The 26,942-nt window shown below is 37.0% G+C and overlaps 1 protein-coding gene across 5 annotated transcripts in view; it reads left to right on the forward strand.

Annotated features, from left to right (window-relative positions):
- The window catches only part of mbnl2 (muscleblind-like splicing regulator 2), a 127,644-nt gene that overhangs the window by 84,057 nt on the left and 16,645 nt on the right, over positions 1-26,942 (forward strand). For 3 of the 5 annotated variants that reach the window (XM_079812362.1, XM_079812363.1, XM_079812361.1), the window contains exons 3-6: positions 11,164-11,328; positions 11,419-11,619; positions 14,766-15,020; positions 23,094-23,250. In XM_079812362.1, coding sequence (XP_079668488.1) covers positions 11,164-11,328; positions 11,419-11,619; positions 14,766-15,020; positions 23,094-23,250 — 778 coding nt within the window. Of the gene's footprint in view, positions 1-11,163; positions 11,329-11,418; positions 11,620-14,765; positions 15,021-22,720; positions 22,775-23,093; positions 23,251-26,942 lie in introns of all 5 variants that reach the window. The other 2 variants (XM_079812360.1, XM_079812359.1) reach the window with 1 other exon arrangement.

Below are 26,942 nucleotides of genomic sequence, written 5' to 3' on the forward strand. Positions count from 1 at the left end.
TTCCATCCATCCATCCTTACTTTTGACTGCAAGCCCGGAACATCAAGGAAACCGGAGTCGAGGAGAGAAGCCGGTCCGCAGTTCAAGCTCTAATATGCGGTCGATCGGTCAAATAGTGGAGTATGTGACAAGGGCGTTTAACATCCTCCATCATTTAGTGTTTTGGACAGGACAGTAAAAACTGGGAATGTATTGATAGTTAGGAGATTCTGGGATTTTATGCAGCAGGGGAAATCTATTATTAGTCTGAAAACATTAATTCCACCAGCCAACTTCCACTTGACCTCAGTTATACCCTAATTAGCATGTTCGCCTAAACACTAATTTTCTTGAAAATGCGTTACACTGGCGAATAATGGGAATTACTTGGCTTGAGTCTGGGGCACAGATATTAAATGGGTTAAGTGGTTTTAATCCTAATCTCTCCATGAAATGGGTAATGGTGTTCCCAGTCCTCACTGGGATTGATTTGAGGAGAGACTGTATAGAACATTTACTGTCAATTTAAATTTTATGGTGTTGGTGCTCCGTTTCAGATGTTTCAGGTGCGGTCGTTTCTGTGCTTTGAAAGGGCCGAGAGCTTTTAGGGGTTCAAAGAAGTCATTCACAGTAAGTGGAGTTAATTTGTCTAAAAGCTTTCTGGTCACCTGATACCCTCCTGGTGCTCACAACTGATTGAAGGACTTTCCCTAATGCACTGGGACAGCTGTGGTGTGACGCTGCACGCGTGTGGTGCTTGTGTGGGCGGCACGGGTTCAAATCTGAATCCTTTCCTCACCATTATTTCCTGTTCCCACCTAAAGGGATTGCTATCTATCTATCTATCTATCTATCTATCTATCTATCTATCTATCTATCTATCTATCTATCTATCTATCTATCTATCTGTCCGTCCGTCCGTCCGTCCGTCCATCCGTCCATCTATCTGTCTATCTTTCTGTCTGTCGTTTCATCCATCGTTCTGTCCATCCATTCATCCATCCATCCATATTCCTGTTGTTCCATACATCCATCCTCCTCTCATTCCATCCATCTGTCTGTCTGTCTGTCTTCCTGTCATTTCATCCATCCATCGTTCTGTTCATCCATCCATCCATCCATATTCCTGTCATTCCATCCATCCATACATCTATCATCTCATTCTATCTATCCATCTATTTGTCTGTCGTTTCATCCATCCATCATTCTGTCCGTCCATCCATCATCCATCCATCCATCCATATTCCTGTCGTTCCATACATCTATCATCCTCTCATTCCATCTATCTATCGTCTGTCTGTCTTCCTGTCATTTCATCTGTCCATCGTTCTGTCCATCCATCCATCCATCCATCCATATTCCTGTCATTCCATACATCTATCATCCTCTCATTCTATCTATCAGTCTGTCTGTCTGTCTGTCTGTCTGTCTGTCTTTTGTTTCATCCATCGTTCTGTCCATCCATCCATATTCCTGTCATTCTATCCATCCATACATCTATCATCCTCTCATTCCATCTATCTATCTATCGTCTGTCTGTCTGTCTTCCTGTCATTTCATCCATCCATCCATCGTGCTGTCCATCCATCCATCCATCCATCCATCCATCCATCCATCCATCCATCCATCCATCCATCCATCCATCCATATTCCTGTCATTCCATCCATCCATACATCTATCATCCTCTCATTCTTTCTATCTATCTATCGATCGTCTGTCTGTCTGTCTGTCTGTCTGTCTGTCTGTCATTTCATCCATCCATCGTGCTGTCCATCCATCCATCATCCATCCATCCATCCATATTCCTGTCATTCCATCCATCCATACATCTATCATCCTCTCATTCTATCTATCTATCGTCTGTCTGTCTGTCGTTTCATCCATCCATCCAAATTGCAATTCTGCATCTCTTTTGCTACATCGAATCAAATAGAATTTGAATAAAAGGCCTTCTATGAGGGACAGACCATCGAAAGTCCCAACTTGATGACAAGGACGCTCATGTCAGAAGACTGTCTTTGTCAGCATTCCCAGGAGCTCATCCCGCTAAGCCTCTTTGATCTTGCTCGCTCACTGTGCCGTATCCTTAGTAATCAAGCCTATTTATTTAAGTGGCGTGCGGGAGAGAGACAGGCCCCGCATGACCTACTGTACTTTCAGTCAGTGCTGGCTAGACCACTCGCATCGCCTGAGCGTACGGCAATGTCACTGAGAACAGCACAATGCCTTTCACGTCAACATCTGCTTGATTTTCATGTCAGTCAGAGAGATTGTACGACAATATTAAAGGTCTAGTAAATCTATATTTGTGTCATAGTTTAGTAGTCCCTTGAGCTCAGTAGATCGTGACTAGTGTTGTTTTGTTCATGCCGCATTAATGGTCGTTTGTTCTGACATGTAGAGTCTGAGGGGTCACTGCTCTTAAGACTATAAACTCATTTTCCATTATTTTTATTAGGTATTTGAAACCAAACATTGACTGATGTTGCTTGCTAAATATGTTTGCGGACCTCAATTTCAGATTATGTTTTGATAAAGCACTTTTCTTTTCCATATACATATATTTATACAACAGTTCTTTCTGGTTAGGGTTAGGGTTAGGTAATTCCATTCCTACGTCATTCCATCTATCCATACTTCTATCATCCTCTCATTCCATCCATCCATCCATCCGTCCGTCCGTCCGTCCGTCCGTCCGTCCGTCCGTCCGTCCGTCCGTCCGTCCGTCCGTCCGTCCGTCCGTCCGTCCGTCCGTCCGTCCGTCTGTCTGTCTGTCTGTCTATCATCTGTCTGTCTCTCTGTCGTTTCATCCATCGTTCTGTTCATACATCCATCCATATTCCTGTCATTCCATCCATCCATCCATCCATCCATCCATCCATCCATCCATCCTCCTTTCATTCCATCCATGTTTTGATAAACCTTTTCTTTTCCATATACATATATTTATACAACAGTTCTTTCTGGTTCTTGAATCTGATTGGCTGCTGTCTGACACACACACCGAAACGTGCGCACAAGCCATTAATTTTTTCGTGTCTTGTTACACACTCGAACTGTCAAATACACACACAGTTGTGTCAAAATGGCTGTCTTGATGAGTATTCATGTAAACACAGTCGGTTATGCTTTAAGTGAAAGATATCAGTTGGGGAAAGAAATTGATTTTACACACTTAAAGCAATATCGTATCGCATATCGCATTATTTAACAAGGATATCGCATTTTTCTTCAATATCGCACAGCCCTAATGGTCAGGAAACAATGTCAATAGATGTAAATGAGCATTCACACTGACAACGGTTTGGATCAGCGAAGTGAATACCGTGAAGTTAGAGACAGCGGTTAGGGGGAAATCAACAGTACATAATTTTGTCAAAACTGCATCGGTTCAATCGCTGTCAGTGTGAACACGCCGTTATTGTTTAAGATTGTGCTTCAGTTTTATTCCAGGATGTGAAATGCAGTTTACGCCATGTGATGCACATTAGCATGCTTTGAACCGCTCGCAATGACAAGCTGAACCTTGCACATCTCCTGCAATGTCTTAGTTTATCGCATATCGGATTTCTAAATCCGGTGCCTCCATTAATTGCAGCGATGCATTATTGCGCAGCAAAAATGTTGAGGTCATTTGATACAGAGCTTCTTGTCCTCCATCAGTGCCATTCCTGCCGAGTTTGCCGGTAAAAATAGCCCATCCCTCCTTCATTATTGAATCAGCAGTCTCCTCTCAATCACACGGCAAATCAAACTCTCATACATATTCCGGTACGATCCTTTGCACAGCACCCGAAAATCCCGAAACCTCAGCTCGGCAGAGGTGGAAGTCCTCTATCAGATGTCTCTCGCTTCTCCTCACCGTCCGGCTTTTGGCCCGGACTGATTGGCTTTGACACCTTTCAGCTTTTGGCTGGACTCTGTTATTCCAGCAGGGATATTGATAGCCTCCGACTCCCTGATCCTATGGATTACAGCGCTGCATATTTGGGAATTTGAGGGTGTTAAGTGTCTAGACCTGTCTTCTGCCTATAATTGATTATGAGTTTATAACGAAGGATATGAGCATCATTTACACTAGTGGTCAAAAGTTTGGAATAATTAAGATTTTTTGTTTCAACAGGGCTGGATTTATTTGATCAAATATACAGTAAATTAATATTGTGAAATATAATTTCCATTTAAAGCGGACATATTATGCAAAATTTACTTTTACATAGTGTTTGAACATAAATGTGTGTCGGCAGTGTGTTACACAACCACCCTATAATAGTAAAAATCCACCCACTCTGCTTTTTTTAATCCCCATAAATCATAAGCAGTGTCTCAAACAGATTCTAGCAGTGCGACATCACGTATATGTAGGCCCCGCCCACGACTGCTTACAGACTCCGCCCTATTCGCATAGACCCCTCCCCTTACCTCCTCGCCAAAGCCTTTTATAGCAGCATTCAAGTAAGAAATGTATTATTAAATCTACTAAAGTTATTCAGTCGAGAGCAGTGAGTGATTTTCTGTTGTTGTTTGATTCATATTAACAGCAGATATAGCTGTAGGTACTGTATATTACACTACTGTCACTTTAATACACAGATCTAAAGCACACATGTGATTTCTTTCCCTGCTGTTTACATTCACAGACATAACCGACTGTTTATGTGAACTGTGTGTGTGTGTTTGACAGTTTAAGCGCAATAAGACGTGAAAGAGAACTTAGTTTAATACTCACGGGATGCTCCGTCTGACACACAGTTTTCTGTGTGAGTGCTTCGGGTGTGTGTGTGCGCTCAGAAAACCATATATCAGAAGTTTAGACTGATATGGCTTTCATAAACACATGCATCATAAACTTTCATGATGATGAAGAACTGAAATGTCACCGGAGCGTGATAGAGATGATCATCACAACCAAACCTTTTAATAGATGGAGCATTGGAGGCAGGAGCTGTACAGGCTCCGCCCTCTTCTGGAAAGGGGCGTGGAGCAGCAGCTCATTTGCATTTAAAGATACACACATGAAAACAGCATGTTTTTCCTTCCACTCAAAAGTGGGCACTTACAGCATGATCTGTGGGGTATTTTGAGCTGAAACTTCACACACACTCTGAGACGTGTGTTACATCTTAAAAAGAAGCATAATAGGTGTCCTTTAAAGTAACTGTTTTAAAAAAAAAAATTTCCTGTTATGCAAAGCATCATTACTGAGTCTTCAGTGTCACATGATCCTTCAGGAGTCATTCTAATATGCTGATTTGCTACTCGAGAAACATTTCTGATTACTATAGTGTATAATTTACTGCGCATTAATTGTTCAGGTGAGCGAAAACACAAATCTGTCAATAATTCAAAGCTTTTAAATGATGCAAATACATATTTCAGGTCTAATCGATCACCCAAGGTCACGACCGCGCGAGCAGAAGTCAGATGTTTCCGCTTTTTGGCTGCGGTGAGCTGATTCAGCGTTGCTTAACTGTTTGGAGATCATTGAAATGACAGCCATGCTCCGTTTAGATCTAGTTTTGTGTTATTTATAGCACACTTATCTCCATTGTAATCCGAGTAAGGAAGGGTACCTGGACATCTTGCGCTTTTATCCTTGTTGTCATAAACCACCACAAGCAAGACCTCAGATAAGCTGACTGAGCACATTCCTGCGAACGCTTCCCCAGATGTTTTCAACGGATCTGTGACCTCCGTGCATCAATGCAGAGAACACAATAGCTTATATAGGTCACATGCTTTAAACGCTGTTGTACCCTTGATGAGGAAGCAGAAGTATTATGATTAAATACAAATTATGCAATTTGACTATAGTGAAATGAGCATGGAAACATTCAGAATGTATGTGGTTTATACTTTAGTCCTGCTTTGTTCTTCATTTCATTCGGGTTTATTATTTTGTTTCCTTTTGGAAATTGAAAGGGTTTAAACTGTAATAATAGTATTAATAATAATTACAGTAATAACAATAAACCGTAATAATAGTATTGTTTGACTTTGCAAACAGCACTCATGAGAGATATTAAACATATTAACATTACATTTGTTTCTTTTCTTAAAGTTTTTTTAATCATAAAATTCAAAGAATTAGAAATAGAAAACTGTATTTAAATTATATACAACAAATGTAAAAATAAATGTAAATTTAAAATATTTGAAGCTATTTTTCATTCATTTTTTCATTTAGCAGGCATTAAAAACAGAATTAAAATACAGAATTTTTAAATATTAATATTTACAGTTAAATTGTATATAATTCTAAAAAAAGTAACAATATCAGAGACATTAAAAACAGAAATATTTTTTTCAAGTGTAATGAAATTAATTGTAATTATAAAACTTAAAAAATATATGTAATTAACAAATATTTTTACATTTAGCAGACATTAAAAACTGAAATAAATAGAAATAGAAATTGTAATTCAATTATATTAAATCCTAAAAAATAAAAAAATATATATAATTAAAAAATATTTCTTTTTGTAATAATTTTTCATTTTTAAATTTAGCAGACATTAAAGCTGAATTAAAAATACAGAATTTAGTAATAGTAATATGTACAGTTAAATTATATACAATTCATTACAAATAAATAAAAAATAAGTGTAATTCAATTATATATATTATAAAAATGCTAAAATAGATAATTTAAAAAAGTAATTTTCATTTTTTAATTTAGCAGATAAATTAAAAACAGAAATAAAAATACAGAATTTAGAAATATGTAAAATTAAATGATATATAATTTAAATAAAATGTAAAATATAACAGATAGAAAAAACTTTTTTTTAAACATAAAGTGTAATTAAATTATATATTATTCTAAAAATGCAAAAATATATATCATTTAAAAAAGTAGTTTTCATTTTTAAATTTGGCAGATAAATTAAAAACAGAAATAAAAATACAGAATTTAGAAATATGTAAAATTAAATGATATATAATTTAAATAAAATGTAAAATATAACAGATAGAAAAAACTTTTTTTTAAACATAAAGTGTAATTAAATTATATATTATTCTAAAAATGCAAAAATATATATCATTTAAAAAAGTAGTTTTCATTTTTAAATTTAGCAGATAAATTAAAAACAGAAATAAAAATACAGAATTTAGAAATATGTAAAATTAAATGATATATAATTTAAATAAAATGTAAAATATAACAGATAGAAAAAACTTTTTTTTAAACATAAAGTGTAATTAAATTATATATTATTCTAAAAATGCAAAAATATATATCATTTAAAAAAGTAGTTTTCATTTTTAAATTTGGCAGATAAATTAAAAACAGAAATAAAAATACAGAATTTAGAAATATGTAAAATTAAATGATATATAATTCAAATAAAATGTAAAATATAACAGATAGAAATTTTTTTTTTTTAAACATAAAGTGTAATTAAATTATATATAATTCTAAAAATGCAAAAATATATATCATTTAAAAAAGTAGTTTTCATTTTTAAATTTAGCAGATAAATTAAAAAACGAATTTATAAATATGTGAAATTAAATGATATATAATTCTAAAACATGACTGTTCTTTAATTGTTATTTGAATCAATGATATGTGTGTGTGCTGGTTTTGTGAGTGTGGTGTGTGTGCTGGTTTTGTGAGTGTGGTGTGTGTGCTGGTTTTGTGAGTGTGGTGTGTGTGCTGGTTTTGTGAGTGTGGTGTGTGTGCTGGTTTTGTGAGTGTGGTGTGTGTGCTGGTTTTGTGAGTGTGGTGTGTGTGCTGGTTTTGTGAGTGTGGTGTGTGTGCTGGTTTTGTGAGTGTGGTGTGTGTGCTGGTTTTGTGAGTGTGGTGTGTGTGCTGGTTTTGTGAGTGTGGTGTGTGTGCTGAAGGTTAGCGTGGCGCTCTCACACCTCCAGCGAGCAGCTGATGCAGGGCGACGCAGCATCTGCAGAGGCAGGAGATGCTCTTTCTGTGTCTCTGCATGTCTGCAGTATGTGCTACCGCTGCGCTTTCTAACCCCTCCTCCACTATTTCTCACATCTCGGTATCAGTTCGGCCTCCCGTGACACTGGATATCCTGCAGTGGAGGTTTAATGCAAACACACGCTTGACCTTGTGAGAATATTCTTCTAACTTTGGCCTACTTAATTAATATTGCAGTATGGAGCCGACATCTTCACTGCATTGATGCCGCTTGTATTTCATGTGTGTTGAAGTGTTTTGCGCAGGCAAACTTTGTGGATGTGTGTTAAAAATAACATTACACATATGGTGAAATAAGATTTTGGTAATATCGCCCACCCCTAAAGTCTAGTTCATGCTTTTAACTAAACTGATTTACTTTAATAATATAATGAAACATTCACCTTTAAAATATTGCTTGCAAAATGTTCGGTGATACTTTATTTTAGTGTCTTTCTCACAAATGTTACATGCACTTAATGTACTAATAACAGTAAATTAAGCATAATCGCATGCAACTGACCTTGTAATTATGTATGATTTACTGTTATTACTATACTAAGTGTGTGCAACGTGTAACAAGGACACTAAAATAAAGTGTTTCCAAATGTGTTATTTTGTTAATACACATTATAATATTATGCAATGTTGTAGTTGCGGCATCTACCACTTCAATAAATGAAAACAAACCTTGAGATAAATGGGTAGAGAGTAAAATAAAATATGCGAATAGATGTTGTTTATTAATGTGTGTTTACTGTACACCGGGTCAAATAATAAGAGTATAAAGCTATGAAATGAATGTGAATAGCGGATCAGATCTTTTTTTTTTAAAGAATTTGATGAGAAATTATTGTATTCATATTGAGATCTGACTTTTTTTTTTTATTACTTGTGAGTCTTTTTTGCAGGAAACTCAATTATTTTATCCCTTAAAACTCATCTTTGATCACCAAAATGACATGTTTAAACGATTTTTCATGCCTTAAAATAGCTTGAATGTAACTCGACACCCTTGCCTCATTTAATATACGAGGATTCATGAATATGCAAATTAGCCCCGCCTCCACTCACTCACACAATGTCAGAAATACAGTCGGCCAACTTACAGAGGTATCGCTCTTTACAACGTCGGACACATAACGGTAATTAACATGATTAGCCTTTGGCTTGACTAGGTTATCAAACAGATTATAATGTGTTGCTAATGATACACAAACCATGTTCCCGTTCACCATCTCATTCGCCTTCAACGATCCTTAGAAACGCTTTGAACAACAGAAAGGCATATAGTTCATCATAACATCGTAATATACATCATACACATAATTCACCTGCTATATTACTAGGGTTGGGTACCGAAGGCACCGGTACTTATATAACCGGTATGTACTGGACCGAATCAGAACGCAGATTTCGGAGCCAGAGACAGACGCTAAGCGCTGGTCACATCACAACTCATGACAACTATTCAGTGTTTTCAACCACATCATGTTTATTCCAGGTTTCAGACATTTAAATGCTCATAAGTAGCTACTAGCAAAACACACACACTGATGTCTATGAAAGCGGCTATGACAATCCTTTCAGACGATTATAATTTGACTAACGTTACGTGTTTTATTTACATCAGATACATGCACATTATACAGTAACTATATCGTTTCCTCTATTCTTCTTCCAGTTCACTGGTCACTTACTTTCATGTATTTCGTGAGACGAGAATGAACTCAAGTGTTGTAAATCCGACAGATCCGATTCTGAGGCGCAAACTAACATGGCGCCGCCCATTGCGCTTTATAGATCAACTAACACACATTCACTCACACATTTGAACATCAGATAGTTCGTGACACAGTTAAGAAGTTTGTGAATATTTTGAATAAAAAGAAAAAACGTAATAAACCCGATACAGCTGAGCTGTCAGCGCTATTGCGGCTGCTGTGTGTCATGTGAGAAACATGACGCGTTGCCATGGAAACATTACGGCGATGCGTTCTAAAATATTTAGCCAGAGAATATGATCATAATTCAAAATAAAGCTGAAGCTCGAAGCTGGTTTGTAGCAGAGCAAGAATACAGACGACTGCTGTTATTACTGTAACTGTTATTTAGAGTTATATTAGGCTTGTTGTAGTTGGGTTAGGTGGCTTAGGTTTTACTGTGAATTTGTAAATAAGTCAATGATAATTTGTAAATAAGTTAATTGTGTTTTGTATTTGTTTATATTCATACATTTAAGTATACATTAAACTTTTAATAAATGGTTCAATTTATATAAAAATAAATAAATAAAAATTCTTTAATGTCATACACCTCGTTTTGTGGCCTTTAAAAAAAAAAAAGTATCGGTTCAGGCACCGTTTAGGCACCGGTACCGTTTTAAAAGTATCGGTTTGGCACCGGAATCGAAAAAAACCCAAACGATACCCAACCCAATATTACTAAATATACCTGATTTTTCATATTATCAACAGAAAATATACCGGGATAATCTTGAGACTCCACTGCTTCCGAGCAGTCATAGTTAATGATATGCAAAAGCCCCGCCCCCCTCGTGACGTGATTGGTTACAAGGTAGTTTGAGATGTAAGAAACTCCGCGATTTCAAATCACGTTTTTGTAGTTTTAAGTAGAAAATACTCAGCAATGGTGTTGACTAATGAATTTGCACTTGTTTTTTTGTGTGGGCGTCGGAAGCAAAATACAAAGAACAAATATACCGCTTTCCTTGCTAAACGTATAGTTCGCAAAGACAAAATAACGGAAATTGCCATATCATTGAAAGCGGCAGTAGTGTAGGGGTAAGACGCACGGCATCTAGTTTTGACACAAATCGACCCGCGGTTCAAGTCCGGCTTTCGCCGAACTCAATCTTCTCCGTTTTCCCATCACATATCAAATCGGAAAGGCATTTATTGTCAATAAAAAATGAAGAAAATATTATAAAAGTGGAAATAAAGCGTCTAACTTTTTTAATAATAAGTGTTTATCGATTAGAGGTTGGTAAACAGACATGTGCTGAATGTTATAGACGATAAACGTGAGTGGGTCCAATATCATTGATCGTAAAAAGTGGGTGGGTCTTGTCCCACCCACATACAATGGTTCCGACGCCCATGTGTTAAAGTATATTAAAAACACCACATAGACATATAAACAACATTTAAAAACGTGATCTTTAAGCAAATGTTGGCATTTCTGTCTAGGAGAAACGATTGAGATTCTTACGAGTTCTCGTTTGTGATCTTTCTTGCCGTAGGGTCGGTGTACGAGAGAGAACTGTAAGTACCTTCACCCACCAGCGCATCTGAAGACGCAGCTGGAAATCAACGGACGCAACAACCTCATCCAGCAGAAGACGGCCGCAGCGATGCTGGCCCAGCAGATGCAGTTCATGATCCCTGGCACCACCATGCAACCAGTGGTATGCAGCTTTGCGTCTTGAGTTTGGCTGTTGCTGAGCCTTCCAGAAGGGGAAGTTGTAATTCTATCACGATAATTGTTGTCTTCACAGCCTACATTTCCTGTCAACCAAGGTCTGGGCTCGAGCCCTGGACTGAGTTACGCTCCGTATCTGACTCCCATGAGCCACAGCATGGGTCTGGTCCCCACTGAGATGCTCTCCAGCACCCCTGTCATCGTCCCCGGTAGCCCACCGGTTAACGTGCCCAGCTCATCCTCCACACAGAAACTACTGCGCACGGACAAGCTCGAGGTAACGCGTCACACCCAGACATCCATTCAGCTTCAGATGGATCGCATCATTTCTGAACCACAGTTTGAATGTCATTGCAATTATTGAAGATGAAAGGTATTAGGAAAGAATAAAAAAGTAAGTCTAGTTCATGCTTTTAACTAAAATCATTGACTTTATAATATGCAATATTGCTTGCAGAAAGGTTAGTTTTGTTAAAATACACGTTTTTGCCCTCAAAAGCATGCAGGACAAACTCCTAAAACTAAGTAGTCAAACCTTGAATCCTTGGGATAAACGGGTAGAAAGTTAAATAAAATATGCAAATAAATGTAAGAAAGAAAAGACAATAATTCATTATATTGACTGACGTAAGAAAGAGTTGATCTGATATTTTCAGGAATTGCAATACTGTATGCAAATAAATCACAATTATAAAACAGTATTAGATGTTGGAAATGGTTTTTAATATGCAAATATATGTTTAAAAAAAAACATAATTCAAGATAAAGACCCGTCGTAATTCACTATTCAAATAAACATAATGGGGAAAGGACCGATTATATGTCAGTATGCAAATGAACGCAAGAAAGCAGACCAATCATAAGTCTGTATGCAAATGAACGCAAGAAAGCAGACCAATCATAAGTCAGTATGCAAATGAGCGCAAAAAAAACAGACCGATCATAAGTCAGTATGCAAATGAAGGCAAGAAAGCAGACCGATTATATGTCAGTATGCAAATGAACGCAAGGAAGCAGACCAATCATAAGTCTGTATGCAAATGAACGCAAGAAAGCAGACCAATCATAAGTCAGTATGCAAATGAGCGCAAAAAAAACAGACCGATCATAAGTCAGTATGCAAATGAAGGCAAGAAAGCAGACCGATCATAACTCAGTATGCAAATGAACGCAAAAAACAGACCAATCATAAGTCAGTATGCAAATGAAGGCAAGAAAGCAGACCAATCATAAGTCAGTATGCAAATGAACGCAAGAAAGCAGACCAATCATAACTCAGTATGCAAATGAACGCAAAAAAACAGACCAATCATAAGTCAGTATGCAAATGAAGGCTAGAAAGCAGACCAATCATAAGTCAGTATGCAATTATATATAGAAAAAAAAAAAAAAAAACAATCAAAATTAAAAGGAAAAAAAGAGAAGACCAATCATAAGTCAGTATGCAAATAAATCACTACCATAATACAGTACAAGATGTTGGAAAGAACTTTAGATATGCAAATATATGTAAAAAATAAAAAAGACCACATTTCATGATAAAAGACAGAAAAGACCCGTCATAATTCAGAATGCAAATAAACGTAATAGACAAAAAGGCCAATCATAAGTCAGTATGCAAATGAATGCAAGAAAGCAGACCAATCATAAGTCACCATGTAAATATTAGCATCATCACTGTCGGTCATTTTCTGAATGTTGAACATTAGAGGGAAGTCGAGGTCACTTGGAGAAGTTTATGAAGACCAAACGCGTTTGTGTGTTAAAGGGATAGTTCACCCAAAAACAAAATGTTTATGTTTATCTGCTTACCCCCAGGGCATCAAAAGATGTAGGTGTCTTTGTTTCTTCAGTAGAACACAAATGAAGATTTTTAACTCAACCGTTGCAGTGTGATAGTCGTATAATGATGTCAATGGAGATATTTTAGAGTATGAGAGCAATGAGAGGAAAAACACAGACATATGAATCCTTATTAAACCATGCGGCTCGTGGCAACACATTGATGTCTTAAGACACAGAACCATCGGTTTCTGCGAGAAACCCAACAATATTTATGTTATTTTTTTTACCTCTTATTAGACGAATGTCATCTAGTATTCCCAGCGCCATAACTTCCGGCGAATAAGGTCAAAATACTGGTGTGATCAAAGATATATATACGTAGATGCCTCATTCGACCGATCCGCGCAGGCACTAATGAGGAATCTATGTATATATCTATGATCGCGCCGGTATTTTGACCTTATTCACCGGAAGTGATGGTGTGGGGGCGGCTGATGCAGAGCCATAGAAAAAAAATGAAATAAATGTTTAAATATTGATATTTTTCTTACACAAACGCATCGATTCGCTTTAGAAGGCCTTTATTAACACCCCAGAGCCGCGTGGAGCAGTTATATGACGGACAGATGCACTTTTTAGGGACTTCAAAAACAGAGCAACTATGAATCCAATTCTAATGCTTGGATTAGCCTGGACTTTTGTAATATAACTCAGATTTTATTCGTCTGAAAGAAGAATGTTATACACACCTAGGATGACTTGGGGGTGAGTAAATCATGGGCTAATTTTCATTTTTGGGTGAACTATCCCTTTAAAGACGGGGCTGAATCAATTGCAGAAAGTATGCAAATAAATCAATCATAATTCAGTATAAGATGTTGGAAAGAACTTTTGATATGCAAATATATGTATAAAAAAAAAAAGAAAGAAAAAAGACCACAATTCAAGACAAAGAAATGATAAAAGACAGAAAAGACCCGTCATATTTCAGAATGCAAATAAACGTAATAGACAAAAAGGCCAATCATAAGTCAGTATGCAATTATATGTAAAAAAACAAAAAAAAACTATCGTGATTACAAAAAAAATGTCAGTTTTAAGACCAATCATAAGTCAGTATGCAAATGAATGCAAGAAAGCAGACCAATCATAATTCAGCATTTAAATATTAGCATCATCACTGTCGGTCATATTCTGAATGTTGAACATTTGAGTGAAGTCGAGGTCACTTAGAGAAGTTTATGAAGACCAAACGCGTTTGTGTGTGTGTGTGTGTGTGTGTGTGTTAAAGACGGGGCTGAATCAATAGCAGAAAGGTGTGAGGCGGAGGATAGAAAGAAGTGAGACATTTCAATTCAGTGCAAGAAAATGATCAGTGCGGTTGAAACAATAACAGTTGAAGGTTGTGTGTGTGTGTGTCAGTAAATGTGCGATCACTTAGCAACTGAGTGATGTCTGTGATGATAAGAGGCTCTGTTCCTCTGCATTTGTCACAGCATTAACTGTCTTTGTTAATGCTGTGTTTATTTACCTTACCTGAAAGCCCTGAAAGTTCACTGACACGTCTCCGCTTGCCCATTTCTGTTGTGTTCCCTGTTTGTTTTGTCTGCGTGCTTGTTTTGCGTCCGCGAACGGCAGGTGTGTCGCGAGTTTCAGCGGGGCAACTGCGCGCGCGGCGAGACGGACTGCCGCTTCGCCCATCCGAGCGACAGCCCCATGATCGACACGAGCGACAACACGGTCACCGTGTGCATGGACTACATCAAGAGCCGCTGCTCGCGCGAGAAGTGCAAGTATTTCCACCCTCCAGCGCACCTGCAGGCCAAGATCAAAGCAGCCCAGCACCAGGCCAACCAGACCGCCGTCGCCGCACAGGCCGCCGCTGCAGCCATGGTGAGCCCATCTCAACACACACTACTCACGTTACATACAATACAACATGTGTGTAGAGTGTGTTAAATTACACCACCAGCTGCGTTTAATTCAATTTACTGCGTTGAATCGTAAACCAAGGCAGTGCTTAGAATTGTGAAACCTTGTGTATGATAAAATCAATGTTGAGACGTGCCCGCGGAGCCTGCGATTAAGATATCTGATGATGTTAGCACGTTAAATGTGGAGCACTGCTTTATTGTTATATAGCCATGACCCATCTCCAGAACCTGGGCGGGGTTTGCGTGCCAACTCCCTTATCTCGTCCCTAGAGGATTTTAGTCCTATTAAACAGAGAGACAGAGACGGGCTACGTGTGATAAAACCTCCCCCTTCTTATCCATACTGTACTGATGCGATCATTATTAGCAATAGGATATTAATATAATAAGCGCGATGGCTTAAAAGCTTTTTTTGCTCGCACCGTTGACCGCACAAGGTCACGGGTCGGCTTGCTTCCCCTTTTCTCTGCCCAATGGGAGACCTACTCTCCTCAAATCAGTCAGGATTAAATTAAGGAGATGGATGACATCTTCATGCCAAACTGACGTGAATGCACAGGTTCATCTTTTATCCGAGCGAAAGTGTATCTTTGGTCACATGCCAGGCTGCTCTTGTTTGTCTGCGTGTCTATGCTGCAATGCTGTCGAGTTCTGTTGCATTTTGCGCTTGCATTGATAAGGCAATCGATTATAATAGGAGCTAAAGTATCATGTTTCATTGCATCGCAATCTCTGCATGTATTTAGGCTTCGATTATAGCAGATGCGGTCAAGTTGCTCTGCATGCTTGCAATGTTTCTGTTGCATTACTTGCAAGATAGATAGTTTTGTAAATGTATACGGCTTCAATTATAAAGTGCGATCGGGTTTTGTTGCATCACAATCTCTGCATGAATGCAGTGTTTATACTGTTGCTTTACTTGCAAGATGGGCAATTTCGTTAACGTATACGGCTTTGATTGTAACAGATATGATCAAGTTTTTTGCATCGTTATCTCTGCATGTAAGCGATTTTGTTGCATCACAATCTCTGCATGTATGCAATTTTGTTGCATCACAGTCTCTGCATGTATGCAGTTTTGTTGCATTGTAATCTCTGCATTAATGCAATTTTGTTGCATTGTAATCTCTGATTGTTTGCAATTTTGTTGCATTGTAATCTCTGATTGTTTGCAGTTTTGTTGCATTGTAATCTCTGCATGCATGCAATGTTTAATCCGTTGCATTACTTGCAAGATAGATAGTTTTGTTAATTAAACGGCTTCAATTATAAAGTGCGATCAAGTTTTGTTGCATCACAATCTCTGCATGAATGCAATGTTTATTCTGTTGCATTACTTGCAAGATGGGCAATTTCGTATACGGCTTTGATTGTAACAGATATGATCAAGTTTTTTGCATCGTTATCTCTGAATGTATGCAGTTTTGTTGCATCATAATCTCTGCATGTATGCAGTTTTGTTGCATCATAATTTCTGCATGCGTGCAGTTTTGTTGCATCATAATCTCTGCATGCGTGCAGTTTTTTGCATCGTAATCTCTGCACGCATGCAGTTTTGTTGCATCATAATCTCTGCATGTATGCAGTTTTGTTGCAACACAATCTCTGCATGTTTGCAATTTTGTTGCATCATAATCTCTGCATGTATGCAGTTTTGTTGCATCATAATCTCTGCATGTATGCAGTTTTGTTGCATCATAATCTCTGCATGTATGCAGTTTTGTTGCATCATAATCTCTGCATGTATGCAGTTTTGTTGCATTGTAATCTCTGCATGTTTGCAGTTTTGCTGCATCATAATCTCTGCATGTATGCAGTTTTGTTGCATCATAATCTCTGCATGTTTGCAGTTTTGCTGCATCATAATCTCTGCATGTTTGCAGTTTTGTTGCATCATAATCTCTGCATGTTTGCAATTTTGTTGCATCATAATCTCTGCATGTATGCAGTTTTGTTGCATCAATCTCTGCATGTATGCGGTTTTGTTGCATCATAATCTCTGCATGTATGCAGTTTTGTTGCATCAATCTCTGCATGTATGCAGTTTTGTTGTATCACAATCTCTGCATGTATGCAGTTTTGTTGCATCATAATCTCTGCATGTTTGCAGTTTTGTTGCATCATAATCTCTGCATGAATGCAGTTTTGTTGCATCATAATCTCTGCATGTATGCAGTTTTTTGCATCGTAATCTCTGCATGTATGCAAATGTTGTAACATCGTAATCTCTGCATGTATGCAAATGTTGTTGCATCATAATCTCTGCATGTATGCAGTTTTGTTGCATCATAATCTCTGCATGTATGCAGTTTTGTTGCATCATAATCTCTGCATGTATGCAGTTTTTTGCATCATAATCTCTGCATGTATGCAGTTTTGTTGCATCGTAATCTCTGCATGTATGCAAATGTTGTTACATCGTAATCTCTGCATGTATGCAAATGTTGTTGCATCGTAATCTCTGCATGCATGCAATTTTGCTGCATTGCTTGTTTTCAGCATTGGCATTTTTTTAATCTTTGATGGGAGTTTGATGGGAATTGTCACTGCAAGCAATGCAACAAAACTACCTTGATCCCTTTAAAAACCAATGCAACCACGTGCACTTGCAAGTGAGTGCGGCATCCAAACCAGTATTGCACATTTGCAGTGTAGACAGCTTTGTTGTTTATGGGAGCAACTGAGATTTGTCTACATTGCAAGTCAGCAAAACAACTAGATGTCCTGTTATAATCAGCAAAGCTGTCTACATTGAGAGTGGTGTGATGCAATAAAACTCGATATTGCATGCTTGTAGGCTAGCTGTGTTATTTAAAATGGGAATGAATTTTTTGCTTACACTGCATGCAAGGAATGTGGTGCAACAACTCGATCACTCCCTAATAATCAACAGAAGAGAGTGAGGCGGATGAGATCACTCCCTTTATAATCAACAGAAGAGAGTGAGGCGGATGAGACGCAAGAAATTTTGCAAGCTAGCAGTATAGATATCTTTATTGATTATAATACAGATAATTCAATTTTGCATTGCTTGCATTGTTTCTCAAGCCAACATTCTTGAACTTAGTTTTATTTACACTGCAACAAGCAAAGCAGCTCAATAAAACTGTTTTGCTCCTGTTTAAGCTGCTCAAATTGTGTGCATGCAGTGTAGGACGCTTTGGTGATTTATAATGGAAGCATGCACTTTTTTGTACAATGCAACAAAACGGATCACTCCTGTTCTAATCAATAAAACTGTGCAATGCAATGCGACAAATGCCGTTTATAATGGGAACAATCTAGTTTTCTTGCACCGCGTCGCTCGTTTAATTGATGGATAACGATGAGGATCTAGTTTGGTAGCGTCACTCGCTTGCAGTGTAGACACGGTATTTGGCAGCAGGCTTTGGCGCTTCCACATCTCACGCTGGTGTGGTTTTATTTTGCTGCGTTTGCTGTCATGACACTTACATGCTTGGCCTCATTCGTTTTGCTGTTTTCTCCATTTTCGCTTTTGCTTTTGCCCTGAACCCTTTGTCTTTTTCTCCACTGTGGCGTCTGGGTCAGAAGGTGAGCAATAAAACAAGAGTGAAAATAAAGAGCCAGGTTTCCCCAGTGTACAGCGACCTGAGATAAACCGCCGGCTTTGGCTTCAGGGTAAAACGCTGTTAGCTTTAAGGTGCAATGTCCTTTCCCTTATTACGACGTAATGACGTCGAAGATAACAAAGCAGGTTTTTTCCTAGGGTTTAAACCAGGCCACTTACTGAAGCAATCGATCCCTGCACCCGACCCGAATGCGAAAGGGTTTAAAAGTGAGAGACAGATGATACGGTTATAGTTTCTTCATTTTCTTGTCTTTTATTTTCTCTTTGTTTTGTTTTTCCTCTCCAGTGGAAGGTTATGTAATTCTGTATGATAAATCCCTGTGGGTGGCATATTTATTTTAATGGTTCTCTATGTTGGCGGAGGGGAGCACAACATGCATCTCTTGGTTACAAGAATGCCTTCAGCATGCACAATCTTATTCTGATGTATACGTATAAGCTCTGTTCCTAAACCTACTGATCTGCCTACCTAGACAGCACTAGACTCTCGTAAACATGACGTTGTTATTCTGCTTTCTAAGAGAACTTGTTTTTGCAAGTTATCATGCAGCGAGTATCCCTCGGGGAGAATATAATCCCAGAATGCATGCAACAGGCTCAGTGCACAGTTAGATTTTAAAGAGGTCCTATTATGCGCTTTCACTTTTTCAAAGTTAGTGTGTGATGAGTTATTTTATTTAACAGAATCCACTTTCCAAGACCTACAACGAACGACCCGTTTGGACTACAACACGCTTTTTGAAGTCATAATGTTACTCATTTAAATAATCTCCGCCCTCCGAGTCCTGGTTGAGCTGCTGCTATGTCAAAGAGACGCTGTGTTTTCCACCCCGTTACTTTAAACTCGTTTGTTTGACCTTCCTAAGGCTGACGAGAGTGATTTATAATAGATATTAAACACTGTTCCTGAACATTATAACCCCAAACGCTGAAATTCTTTATAACCCCAAAAGCTCAAAATCTTTTCTTAAAAAGGCAAAAGAATGCATGCCGTTTTTTTAATATGATCGTTAAAATCCAACAGACTGATGAAAATGCAGGACATTTTCTCAATATGCGACGTGTGGGACAAGGCTGTGTGGGACAACCAGGGCCTGAAATTAACACCGACTACGCGCCAAATGCGGGTGAATTTTGCAATTGGCGGGTAACACTGTCAATCAACCTGCCACATGGCAGGTAGCCAATGAGAATTGAGAGATTCATTGGGCAGTTACTACTGTTTCAGAACGTTCATGCGATCGGAAAGAAGATGAGGCCCTTCTCTGACTACATTTGGATGTGCGAGTATTAAACTGTTGGTGAAATGGGACGAAATAATAATGCAACGCTGACATAGGCTACAGTACAATGACAGTTGCACAGATGTGTGTGCGTCGTGTGTGTGTGCATGTTGGGAGTTGGGAAGCGGTGAGAAAATGTCCGGTACGTGGTAACTTTACCAGTAATAATATTAATTAAGTTCTGTTTAATACGAGCTGCGGTAGGTCTATATCTGTAGATTGGCAGCAGTCAGTAGGCTATGACTGTCTGTGACACGGGACATCAGTCAATACAAATATTTTTTAAAAATGTATATTGTAATTGTTGTTATTACTTAAATTGATTTCGTTAATAACTTGACAGCACTTAAATGTGTATTCTTACAAGTTAAAGAACAATGTTTGTGGGACAAGTGGATTTTTGAAGGGGCAAGTGAAAGAGAATTTTACTAGACAGATTAAAACATCAATAACAAAAAACTAGGGAATCAACAAACTGCAAGAATGATTCTGCATTAATTTAGCGTAAGAGTGGCGATCGATAGTGGATAATAAAATATAGCCTAATGTATAATAAACTGACGGTAACAATGTTGCACTGTTGACGCTCGCGCAGCCTCTCGAGGAGAAATTAATGTTACTGAATGATTCAGCACTTTGAATGAATCGTTTATATCAAAGATTCAATGACCTATCCATAAACGACTGCCTCATTCTTGAATGAATCAGCCGTTTGAACGAATCGACTCAATGACTCACTCATTAAAACGGTCACATGCTGCCACCTACTGGTGGTTTACTTTCATGTTTAAACAACTTTTCTTATTTGTATATTCAAAAATATTTAAAACAATCTCATAACATTTTTTTTAATGCAGTTGTCATTTTTCAGTGTAAATTATTTCATTTGATTGGTAACAGCCCTACAGTGTCTTATTATTCAAATTTAATTTATAAAAGGTAAAAATATCAAAGATATGCAGATTGAAATATGTCAAAGCTGATTAAACACTGTTGTGAATATATTTTTTCAGAATAAATTATATTTACAACACACAAAAAATCCGGACAAGCACGTGAACAGGCGAAATGTCGAGGAGAAAAAAAAAAGGTCAATGGCTGGTAAAAAGTCACTGTGGCAGGTGGTCAAAAAAGTTACTTTCAGGCCCTGGGTACAACTCAAGGGCGGGACGGGTGGTCACCGCAGTGCTATAGTATCTAATGTGTTAGTCCAAAAGATCTCACATTGGTATGGTAAGGGGCGTGACATTTCCCGAACAAGTGCTCAGCAGAACCAATCACTACACACAGGGCCAGCTAACCAATCACAGCACATTTCGTATTTCGGAAGGCGGGGCTTCATCGAAAACGGCAGACTGGGGAGAGAGGTGCTGTAATAATGAAAAATAATGTGTTTTTTGGAACAATCAAGCATGAAAGCTATTTCTACTACAATCAAGACTTCATAAAAGGACAGAAAGTACCACTAAAATCAATATAATACGTTAAGAGACTCTTAACAAGCGTTATCTGCGTAGTGCACTATATAGGGGTGAAGGTGCAGACAGCAATGCGGCACACTAGGTTTATGAGCAGAGCTTGGAGAGAGTAATAAAATGTTCCCGTGCATTACCTTTCCCTCGTACAGCTCATTCGCTGTAATCTGTGACTATACTATAAAGAAGAACAAATGCATTTTTTTCTTTTCCATTCAACATCCTAGTTTTTTCTTGTGTGTGGATATATTCTGATTTGAAGCATTTTTTTGTGTGCATGGCCATCTCATTTCAAGCGTCCTGTTTTCTTTTACTAAATATTTTGCTGCCCGTCATTCCATTGAGCCACGTCTGTACTTCTTCTTACCAGTGCTTTTTGCATGGCGTTGTATTAGCGAGGAGATAGATTAGGGCTAGTATTAATATAAACATGGGCCACATCTGATACCACGATAAACTCTCAAACATATAAGAATAAACAGAGCTCCACATTCTGTGATCACTCGCATTGGTTCGCGTGACCTTTACGCTTTATATGTAGAGAGTCATTTTAATCCACTAGTTGGTAAGGAATTGCAACATATTGTGACGGATGTGAATGTCAAGGAAGGCATTTCTCCCCCTTTTATTTATTAATTTTTTGCTAAGTGGTGGTAAATGTCACGGCGCATGTTAAAAGCGGCCAATGAGAGCCGTGCGTTTTCCATTGGCAGATGCACGCTCCGCTGCGGTTTGTACCCTATCCCGGTCTTAATTAGCAATCACGCAGACGGCTAAGTTAACGTAGCCTCGCTATTGAGCGACCGAACCAAGCGTCCCTGAAAAGAAATGCCTACCTGACATTCACTTGATTGGAATCCGCCCCGCGCACAGACGAGCCGGATATCGGGCGCGCGGGTGTGTTTTATGCAGTGTCTGTTCTCCATTGATTTACTGCTAAAGATGATCCCGAGAGCTTTCATAACACTAATATCTCCAATCCCATTTGACTTTTTGAGTGGTAAACGGTGAGACTCTTGATTTGTGACGCTTTTAACACACAGGTACTGTAGATGCTTTTTGCTTTCGTACTAATTCAGAACGTAGCGATATGTTTCTTTGAGACGAGTTTTTTCGTTTATGTGCATGCCTATTGTTTTGTATGTGGTATACTGCATTCAGATTATTTTTGTTTTTGTTTTTTTTCCTTCTCACCTATCCACAATGCAATGCTGTCCCCATGATGCACCTCTGCTTGCTGTTACCTGTATGTTAATACGCTTGAATCCCATTGGCCCACTGCCATCATGTGCTCGCTGCCTGCTATTAAAAGACTCAGTCGACTGCCAAAGCAATGAAGCGACCCCTCGAGGCATCTGTAGATCTGGTACTATGACCTTTCACCTTTTGCTTTGCATGTAGCTTTTTTAATGTACTGTAGCAACTCACAGACTTTTTTAATTTGGCTTCTTTGTTTTGATAGAAACAGTAAAAGTCACCAAGTACATGTATGTAGAAATGTTACCATGAATGTGTGTGGTAATTATTGAAGGAAGCCTAGTAAACATATAAGTGCCTCCTTGTGCTGTAAAACGGAGCGATGCAGCTTCGAGTCAACTTTGTGCATTGATATTTGTGTACGTGGATGCGTGCCAACCTCCGTTTGACTCACGCATGTCTTCTCTTTCACGTGTGGCCGCGCTCAGGCGTTCCCCCATGGAGTCCTGCAGCCCCTACCAAAGAGACCAGCACTAGAAAAGAGTAACGGGGCCAGTACTCTCTTCAACCCCAGTGTCTTGCACTACCAACAGGCTTTGGCCAACGCACAGCTCCAGCAGCCCACCGCTGCGTTCTTTCCCACAGGTGAGAACACACACACACACACACACACACTGCTTCGTATTAATCACCCTCTGAACGTCACACCCTTCTCCTCTCCTCCAATCCCGGCGTGACGTCGCGTTTGTCCCTTTTGCATGCACCGAGTGCACGGAATACTAATGCATAACTTCGAGGGATCGTTTTTTAACAAGACACGCTGTTTCGAGGGCGTTAATGGAAGTATGAGGTTCTTTGATCTAAAAATCATAGCCGGCCATAGATTGAAAATAAAGCGCTTTGATCTGTACAACGTCAGATTATATATCTGACTCGCATCAATATTGGCCAACACATAATGCTGTAATATACATGCATAATGCAATTTTTTGGATTATGAACGATTATGATGTGCACAAAATACACTTAAAATACTTAAAATTGTGCATCATCTAGTGCAAATGTAGCCTGGCCGATATATCGATCGCTACAAAATTGCAAAAATATTTTATATTTATATTATATACAATATTTGACAACCAGATATTTGTAATTAATTTAAATAAACACGGTGATATATTGTCTATCACTATGAAATTGCTGAAATTATTTTTTAAATAATATATATAAATACATAAAGAATTTTTGTAAAAACATTAAATGATTATAATTAATTATCATATATATATATATATATATATATATATATATATATATATATATATATATATATATATATATATATATATATATATAATTAATTATAATATTTTAATGTTTTTCAGACATGTAAATCTTGGGTAAATATTATAAAATATAATATCAATATTAATATGAAAATGAATCAGACAATATTTAGCCATTTGCACCTTTTTAAATGTTTTTTTTATAAGATATATATTTTTTATATTTATATATATATATATAAATAGATATTAATAAAAAATCTATTCAAATTAGTTTTATTAGCGTGACTGTGTATCACAATGTTGCCAAAGCATATAAAAAAATAAATAATACATAAAATTTACTTAAATATTGTGTGATTAATTTTCATGGCCGATATATCGCCTGCCGAACATTTTAATATTATATTTTATAATATTTACACAAGATTAACATGTCTGAAAAACATTAAAATATTATAATTAATTTAAATGAATATTAATAACATATAATTATTTTAAAACAAAATAATTGTGATTAATCAAAATAAACAGTTATTATATTTTACAGAACATTTTAATTATTTTAAAACAAAGGTAACCTTTATTACCTGTATTAATCTTTTCAACTGATTACACATATTATCAGTAGTAGTACTACTATTGTTTTATTATTATTATGTTGATCATTTGAAAAGATTTGCTGATGCTGATAGCGTTAAATATGAGTGGATTAATGTCTGATAAAGCATGAATCACAGTAAACAGTAGCAGTATAATCCACCTACGGTCTCTCTTCACCTGTAGGCGTATCTACTGCAGTATTTTTATATCAATAAACACAGAATAAACTCTCTCTGTGCGGAGGGTCTTGAGCGAGTCTAATCCCTCGTAGGTGTATTTTGTCATCACACACCCACATGGTGGTTGTGTTTCCTTTTAGCCGTCCTCCCGCTTCTCCCTCTCCTCCAGCTCTGGCTCTTTTGTAACAGCAGTATGTCTATTTTAACCGTAGGAGTGGCTGTTCCCTCACCGCATGACTCTCTCTTGTGTGTATGTGTGTGTGTGTGTGTGTGTGTGTGTGTGTGTTCCTCCTCTGCCCTGTTGCCCTCTTCCTCTTCTCCTACACTGCGCTCTAATTTCACAACGCTGCGCTCCTGTCCTCCTCTCATTGCGGCCCTTTGCGAATATTGATCCAGTTTATCTTCCTGGAATACACTGAGGTTTTTACCGGAATGACGACACGGTGGAGCGAGCGATCTATAATGACAAGCTTAATTGGATTTGTACTGCATGCTGAATACTGAATCTCTGGCTCTGTGTCTAATATGTTTTTCTTCCCTATTAACCTCTCTCCACTCTTCACTGCATGGTCACAGGGTCAGTTCTGTGCATGGCTCCTGCTAGCGGCATTGGTAGGTTCCTCCTCTTCCTGTCTGTCTGTCTGTCTGTCTGTCTGTCTGTCTGTTTCCCCAGTCGCTCTTACAGGTGATTTGAAGCTTTGTCACACAAGCGATCACATAAAATCTGACCAGTGCATCTGCTTTATTCTGCTTCTGTTCACCTGCAAGAGCGCTCCGTGTGTTTGAAAGATTCACATTCCTCTCTTTGGGGTTTTGCAATTGACAGTATTTTTAAATTCATTATTAATTATTTACAGCGGTTATTTTTATTATTATAGTAATTCTATATATTTTACACATTCATATTTTTCCATTTACGTTTTTTACATCGGCTATTATTGTTATTATGATCTGAATATATTTTATATTTCATATTATTCAGTTTGTCGTCTTATTTAAAATCCCATTTTTTTACAGTCACATTATTATTATTATAATTATACATTTGCTATAATTATTTATTAAATATATATTTATTTATTTGTATACATTTTATGTATAATACATTTAATTTATTATTTGTAAATATACATTTATATACATTATAAATTTGCTATAATTATTTATTATATATTTATTTATTTTTTATTATCTATTGTATAAATGTTCCTATTTTTATTCTATTATACAATTATGCAATAATTTTTTTATTCATTGTAAATACAGTGACGAATCTAAAGTATTATACATATATGTAATTTATTATTTATAAATATTATACATTTATATAAATTGGACATTTGCTATAATTATTTATTTTTTAAATAATTAAATGTTATACATTTATGTGATTTATTATTCATAAATATTATACATTTATTTAAATTAGAAATTTGCTATAATTATTTATTAATTAAACATATTACATATTTATTTATTTTTAGACATGTGATAAAATACATTGAATTTATTATTTATATATAGTATACATTTATATAAATTAGAAATTTGCTATAGTTATTTATAATATTTTGCTGTATTCTAGCAATATTCTTTTTATAATTTACATTTTAAAATTAATATAAATTACACATTTTTACATTTATTATTATGTTATCTGAATTCTGTATGTTTTATATAGATTCTTGATTTTTTTTTACTTTGACATTATTATTATGATTATCAATTTGTTCCAATTATCTATTATATATTTATTATATTATATTTTTTAATGTATTATTTATAAATGTTATACATTTATATTCATTTTATTTGAATGAATTTGAAATGCCAATTTTTACAGTGACATTATTATTATTGCGATTTTATCATTTGATTATTATTAACAATAGTTTGAAGTATCTATTTTCACGTTTTACATGTTTACATGTTTACATAAATGTTTTTAAATGATAATTAATTTCGCATTTTTTCACAGTGGCTATTATTTTTATCATCCTCCTCATCTTAAAGTGTTGAAACAGTATTAGTGTGAAGCGATCAGGCTGTTAACAATAGGCATTGTCTTGTGTTGTGAACTATGGATTGGGAAATTTGATCAGTTTCCTAGAGAAATAGCCCACTTGATCATCATAATTATTATTATTATAATAGACGGTAGGATCAACACTTCTCTAAAAGCCTCGCCCGATCTGCGCGAGATCGCACTAACCGCCCATGCCACACTTCTCTGGGTACAACTGATTATGCTGATAAATTTCCTTGAGGT

This window comes from Gobio gobio (assembly GCF_949357685.1).
Source record: "Gobio gobio genome assembly, chromosome: 3".
NCBI classification, from domain to species: domain Eukaryota; kingdom Metazoa; phylum Chordata; class Actinopteri; order Cypriniformes; family Gobionidae; genus Gobio; species Gobio gobio.